This window comes from Pygocentrus nattereri, chromosome 20 (genome assembly GCF_015220715.1).
Source record: "Pygocentrus nattereri isolate fPygNat1 chromosome 20, fPygNat1.pri, whole genome shotgun sequence".
NCBI lineage: Eukaryota > Metazoa > Chordata > Actinopteri > Characiformes > Serrasalmidae > Pygocentrus > Pygocentrus nattereri.
This window is the reverse complement of record NC_051230.1, coordinates 483,104-490,325: the sequence shown is the minus strand read 5'-3', so window position 1 is coordinate 490,325 and position 7,222 is coordinate 483,104. Positions and strand designations below refer to the sequence as shown.

Here is a 7,222-nt window from a genome sequence, read left to right as displayed (position 1 = left end):
GAATGGTATGGAAGTAAAGTGAATGGAATGGTATGGAAGTGAAGTGAATGGAATGGTATGGAAGTGAAGTGAATGGTATGGAAGTGAAGTGAATGGAATGGTATGGAAGTGAAGTGAATGGAATGGTATGGAAGTGAAGTGAATGGAATGGTATGGAAGTGAAGTGAATGGAATGGTATGGAAGTGAATGGAATGGTATGGAAGTGAATGGAATGGTATGGAAGTGAAGTGAATGGAATGGTATGGAAGTGAAGTGAATGGAATGGTATGGAAGTGAAGTGAAGTGAATGGTATGGAAGTGAAGTGAATGGAATGGTATGGAAGTGAAGTGAAGTGAATGGTATGGAAGTGAAGTGAATTAAATGGTATGGAAGTGAAGTGAATGGAATGGTATGGAAGTGAAGTGAATGGAATGGTATGGAAGTGAAGTGAATGGAATGGTATGGAAGTGAAGTGAATGGAATGGTATGGAAGTGAAGTGAATGGAATGGTATGGAAGTAAAGTGAATGGAATGGTATGGAAGTGAAGTGAATGGAATGGTATGGAAGTGAAGTGAATGGTATGGAAGTGAAGTGAATGGAATGGTATGGAAGTGAAGTGAATGGAATGGTATGGAAGTGAAGTGAATGGAATGGTATGGAAGTGAATGGAATGGTATGGAAGTGAATGGAATGGTATGGAAGTGAAGTGAATGGAATGGTATGGAAGTGAAGTGAATGGAATGGTATGGAAGTGAAGTGAAGTGAATGGTATGGAAGTGAAGTGAATGGAATGGTATGGAAGTGAAGTGAATTAAATGGTATGGAAGTGAAGTGAATTAAATGGTATGGAAGTGAAGTGAATTAAATGGTATGGAAGTAAAGTGAATTAAATGGTATGGAAGTAAAGTGAATGGAATGGTATGGAAGTGAAGTGAATGGAATGGTATGGAAGTGAAGTGAATGGAATGGAATGGTATGGAAGTGAAGTGAATGGAATGGTATGGAAGTGAAGTGAATGGAATGGTATGGAAGTGAAGTGAATGGAATGGTATGGAAGTAAAGTGAATGGAATGGTATGGAAGTGAAGTGAATGGAATGGTATGGAAGTGAAGTGAATGGTATGGAAGTGAAGTGAATGGAATGGTATGGAAGTGAAGTGAATGGAATGGTATGGAAGTGAAGTGAATGGAATGGTATGGAAGTGAAGTGAATGGTATGGAAGTGAAGTGAATGGAATGGTATGGAAGTGAAGTGAATGGAATGGAGTGAGAACTGAACTGAGTCTCTGTCTCCCTCTGCAGGTGACTTTGTGATCCTGCTGAATGCCGGGATGAGTATCCAGCAGGCTCTTTTCTTTAACTTCCTGTCGGCCTGCTGCTGTTATCTGGGAATGGCCTTTGGAATTCTGGCTGGAAATCAGTTCTCTCCAAACTGGATCTTCGCTCTGGCGGGGGGGATGTTTCTCTACATCGCGCTGGCAGATATGGTGAGGGTCTATCTCAGTGTCACTGCGGTGCTGAAAACAGTCCAGCACCCAAATATGTGGTCCATGGTGGTCCTGCGGGGGTCTTTCCACTGATGAAAGGTGTAGAAGCTGAAACTGATTTAGTCTGTGACTGTAAACCTTCACGGGCACCTGTACAGTAAAGTGGCCAGTGAGTGTAGAGACCTGTAGGTGGAGCTGCTAAACTGGCAGATGAATGTAAATTAGACTTTGATTAGATTTCTGGTGGAAAAGTAGTTCCACCACGATTGGACGTTGGCAGCTGTTGTTTCTTCAGCAGCTGGTGACGTGGTTATGAATGCACTGTCTGATGTTAATGAGTGCGTTTACATGCATTTAATAATCAGATTTATAGACTTTAATCTGATCTGAGAGATCAGTGTGTGTTTACATGACCACTTAATAATCCGATCACTGCAGAAATCGGATTGTGATCAGATTATTTCACTCGCTGTTTTACTGTAACGTTTTAGCCTTAAATGTGAGTGTTAATTATCCGCAGCCTCGGTTCCGGTCTAACTGCTGTGTATCTGTGCCGTCTGTGTCCAGTTCCCGGAGATGAATGAGGTGAGCCGAGAAGAGGAGGAGGCCGGAGGGAGCGGCTCCCTTCTGACCTTCGCCATCCAGAACGCTGGCCTGCTGACCGGATTCAGCATCATGCTCCTCCTGACCATCTACTCGGGACAGATCCAGCTCGGATAGCAGTGGACCGGGACTGACCCCACATCCCGCCGGACTGAACTTGACCTTTTAACCCCTCGTCTTCAGGGGTGAGCCCAAAGAAGCGTGAGAGATGGACTCAGACGTGAGCCAGTTTTTGCCTAAGTGAGAGCCCTGGACCAGCTGGACTAGGTCTGGACCCAAACACCAGAATCTAAGACCTTTTAAAACCAGTCCAGGCGTAGTGCGTTAACTCGGACCTGCAGACGAGTCCGACTGAGCCGGTCGAGACGCGACTGAGTCAAACTGACCTAAATATGCATATTAATATGCACTTTTCCTTGAGTTCCCTCGTTTTCACCATTTCTCGTTCCATTTCTACGTCTTCCTTTCTTTTCCGCCCTCTTCATTTCCTGCGGAGGCCTTGTCTGTTTAAAGCGTGTGTTTATACTCGTAAACTCTGCTGCTTCCTGTTACGCCAGACGCTTAACCCAGTCTCGTTGGTACTGCGCTGGTTTTCAGCTTCATCTCCATCTGCTGCGTCTGTGGAGCGCAGTCGATCACCTCGCACAGCCCTTCTGAACCCTGAACTTAGAAAAGAGCAGAAAACCTCTTCAGACTCACTTAGAATAGACGTCAGTGGGAGGCGCAGAACTTGGCTGATAAACTCTTTATTATAAAGTTTTATCCCACTTTCTAACACCAGAGCAACACGGTGTAAAGGAAGTAGTTCAGGTTAATTCACTTTCCCTACAGCCGTTTTTACACGGACACTAGTTGCATGTCGTACGTTGCCTGCAATATAATTTCCATGCAACTTGGCAGTTAAATGACGCAGTTAAAAGCCAGTTGCAGCACATTTGAGTTACTCAAATGTTTTAATACAGCCCATCGTTCATGTGACCGTCATCCACGATGATATTTAAATATCTGTACCAGGTTTATTGTCCTTGTACAGTTTTTCGAGCTGCTGTTCTCATCGTTCGCTTTTCTGTCATCGTGATAGTTTCCATGGTTCGGAGCTTTAATGAATCTGAGCTGTGTGTAAAATTTGGCGTGAGCTGCTTAACGCTTTACAGAAACGTTAGTTTAGAGAAATTCGGTTTGTTTTTGCGCCTCAGAAAAGCGACAGATTTAAAGTCAGAACGACCTCCTTTAATGTCCGTCCTCTGGTTAACTTTGGCTGCGTTCACACAGCGAGTAAAAGCGGCCCAGATCCGATCTTTTTCCTCATATGTGACTCAGACGTGTGTCAGTGTGAACAGATAAACACACTGAATCTGACTTTTCAAATCCGATTTCAGACGCTTTCATATGTGGTACTGAAATCCGATCCGTATCCGATCTGCAGGAACGCGAGTCCATCTGAACAGCCGGATCGGAATTCATGCAATTTTTCACGTCAGCCCAACTCAACATTAGTCATCATGTCGCGCTGCTGAAGCTCATAAACATCTGGGCTGATGTTTCTGTACCAACAAAAAATTAGAATAGGTTCTGAACGAAGTGGCCGAGCGGCCGGAGGAGCCGGAGGCTGCAGCGTTTACAGAATCTGGGAACACGAACTAAAGAAGTGGCCGTGACCGAAATCCTGCACCGTTTTCACGGCGAACTCAAACTCACTGTGGGTGCTGAGTCCAGCTGTCAAACACTGGAACTTCATAATCGCTCCTGTGACGCTGGCGAAGACCAAACCGAAGCTCCGGGAGCGTCAGGCGTTCTCATGACCGTTTACCTCCGGACGAGCCTCGTGACGCTCCGGTGTTCCGCGCATGCGGTTTAGGAGCTGATCTGTTCAGACTGACGTCGCATACAGATCACGCTTAAAAGATGATCTGAACAGCCAAACAAACAAATCAGATTCAGGACACTTTCACCTGCTGTGTGAACGCGGCTTTTCACATCTATTGATCCGGTGAAAGAAAACGGAGGTCGTCTGATTCAAGAGTTTCAAACAAGGTGCAGGACAGTTTTGCATCCGGGGCGTCCAAACTTTTCTCGGAGAGCAGAATCACAGCATGTCAGAAGACCAGAGGGATGAAATCATTTTCAGAAATGATTGTAAATATTTACAGAGACGTGATCAGAGCTTCTGGTTTCCTATCACTGAGTAAAAGACGCAGGATGTGACTTTATTGCTGCTCAGAGCAGTTTGAATCCGTAAGCTTATAACAAATAATTAAACTGTCAGATTAGCAGTAAAGCACGGCGTATTCCTCATTCCTTATTTACTTGTTCAAAAATAGAATTAGGGAGACAAACTAAACAAATATCTATAAATGAAACACATGGTTCTTTAATCAGCCACGATTGTTCCTCCGTAAAGGGTTGATGTGTCCGGCTGTGATAAGCGGTCATTGCTGTGAGACTCTGGTGCTGATTTTACTGTGATCTTCGTTCCGTTTCATGTCTGATTAAATTGAAACATCAGGCTCGTTTTCTGCGTCTCTCGATGAAAAACTCGATTTCCCTCTAAATCTGCGGCTCTCGGTGTCGGTCTGAGCTTCACGGCTCGGTCTGGACTCAGTGTGTTTTTTCAGTTAAGTCATGATCTCAGGATAACAATCCAGAGAATTGTGGCCTCTTCATGGCCTCCCTGGAAGTCCGTATCCCAGGACGTGACGTGGCTCTGCTTTCTCTCTTCTACGTTTATCACACATCAGAAAAAATAAATATCGCGACGCGTCGTGTGTCATAAAGCCTTCTTAGGTGTCCCGACTCCTTTCGGCCGTATCGTCCGGCTCTAACTCGGTGCCCTGTGACCTCTAATACAGTGAGTTTCCGTGAGCTTCTCTTGGTTTCTGAGTTCAGGGAAACGTGTTGAAGGTGTGATCTGAGCTAAATTGATCAATACAGATTAACTTAAACCCGAAATCTATACAGATCAATACCCAGTGTTCCCTTTATCTCTGTACTAGCGTGTTAGCTGTAGCTGCTGCTATCTAGAACGTTGCCTAAACTGTCTAATCTAGATAAACTGACGCTCATAACTTATTAATAAAACTCCTGTTTGTGACGTTACTGGTCAGTAAGCGAGTGCGTTAGCCTTTAGCCTTTAGCTTTAGCCTTTAGCTTTAGCCAGGAAGTCGTACCTGTGAAGGTGTTCACTTTCACATGCTGCTGTTTTTACCCAGAATGCCATTCAAACAACTCAGCAAACCAAACTGAAAACTCTCTCAGCTAAACAAACGCTATTAAATATGAAGAGGACTCTTATTTTGTACTGGAGGAGCTAAAGAGGCTGAAATCTAGTCGACCAAATACCTGCGTTCCTTTCTCTCTGCGTGAAATCGGCTTAGATCTGATCTGCACGTCTGATGTTTCTCATTATTGGGCTGTTGAGAGAAAATCAGATGATTAAAGATCTGCACATTAGAACCTGTTGTTGTTATTATTATTATTATTATTATTATTATAAGCATTATTTCTTGAAATAAGCCAGTTGTTTTGTGTTATTGCTTGGATTAGAATCTGCATCATTTCTTTAAGTTTTTTTTTAATAAGGCCATTTTTATGCTTTATTTAAAAAAGGCCAATCGGTTCATTTCACTAAATAAAAATGAGCTGAAACTCTAAAAACATGTTAAATGATATTCTAACGTTCTTTCCACAGCCTCATAATTAGAAACGATGCGTATTTTGAGTGGATTTAAGACGATTTCATGTGTAAATATGATTTTTGTGCAGTGAAATTGATGTTTTTTTATTTTATTTTACTTTTTTTTCTCTGTCTGTCTGTCTGCCTGTCTGTGTGTCTGCCTGTCTGTCTGTCTGCCTGTCTGGGTGCTCAGCGCTGATGTTCTCTCAGTAGTCGTGTGATCGTGTGACGGTCGGTCATAAACACTGTGCGGTTCTCAGATCAGAGTCTGTTTATCACACGTTTTTGTTTTGTTTAATGTTCCGCTGTGTTCTGTGTTCTGAAGTGACCATAGTTGATCTGGACGCCGGTTCCTGTGTAGCACAGTTTGGGCTGAAGCTGCTCAGATGTTGAGCTGATGGTCCATCTGACTGTCGGTCTCCGAGCCCCATTCACTGACCAGTTAAAGGACGCGGTCACTAAAGCTCGATATCCTTCACACCTACAAAAGATGGTTCTGCAAGGGTTCTTTAGTAAAGGCAGTGAATGTTCATTCATGGAGAATGTAGATGGTTCTATATAGAACCTTTTTGGCGAGGGTTCTGTAGAGCACCAAAAAAGTTTGACTGTTACAAGCTTGACATTGTCACAATAGTGGAACCGTTTTTGGTGCTTAATAGAACCACATACCGTGCATTCTCCATCAGTCTGAAGAACCATTTCACCATGCAGAGAACACCTTAGTCACGTAACGGGATATTTTTGTTCATTCTTCTATAAAGAACCATTATATTTACTAAAGAACCCTTGGGGAACCATCTTTTTAAGACTCCGACTGAGAACCGTCAAACCTCACATCTCCAGACAGAGCTTTACAGGAGAACTTGGAGTGGAGGTTAAAGGGACATTCCAGCATTTTTTTCCAAAATTCCCCCATAATCCAGTCCAGAGGTGTAAACAGAGATCCAGAGGGTTTGGTGTGAAACAGTTCAGACGTCTTTACAGTGGTGGTGATGGGAACCAGGCGTCGCCATGACTACAACACAGATATAGACACTTTATTAACCATCCAGAACCACCAGAGAACCTACACGAGTCTTCTGAGCTTATATGGAATGTTGGTGATGGAAAACAGTGGAAAATCTGGAATAATGAGTTTTCTTTGGGGACTATTTTGCCGCACAGCGCCCTGCATGTCTCCCTCCACCATGAATGGAGTTGAAGTTCTCTAAACTCTCATAAAACAGCGTCTCAGTCATCAGGCAGTGAATTCAGAACCAGCTCATGTAGGAACTTTCTGTAGGAGCTTTTAGAGGGACGTCTGGTTCCCATCACCACCACTGTGAGGAGCTTTTAGAGGGACGTCTGGTTCCCATCACCACCACAGTGAACGGCTCTGACTACGTTTATCTAGAAACCGAATGGCTCTGAACGGCTCTGTTCACATCTGGACTGTTTAATTCTACAGAATTAGATCAAATGAATGTGCAGTGTTCTCT

The 7,222-nt window shown here is 43.6% G+C and overlaps 1 protein-coding gene across 2 annotated transcripts in view; it reads left to right on the top strand.

Annotated features, from left to right (window-relative positions):
* slc39a14 (solute carrier family 39 member 14) overlaps positions 1-5,167 on the top strand; it is a 49,625-nt gene extending 44,458 nt beyond the window's left edge. For both annotated transcript variants that reach the window (XM_037531477.1, XM_037531478.1), the window contains exons 8-9: positions 1,284-1,468; positions 2,036-5,167. In XM_037531477.1, coding sequence (XP_037387374.1) covers positions 1,284-1,468; positions 2,036-2,188 — 338 coding nt within the window. In that variant the 3' untranslated portion in view covers positions 2,189-5,167. The remainder of the gene's footprint in view (positions 1-1,283; positions 1,469-2,035) is intronic.
* Positions 5,168-7,222: the final 2,055 nt, after the last annotated feature.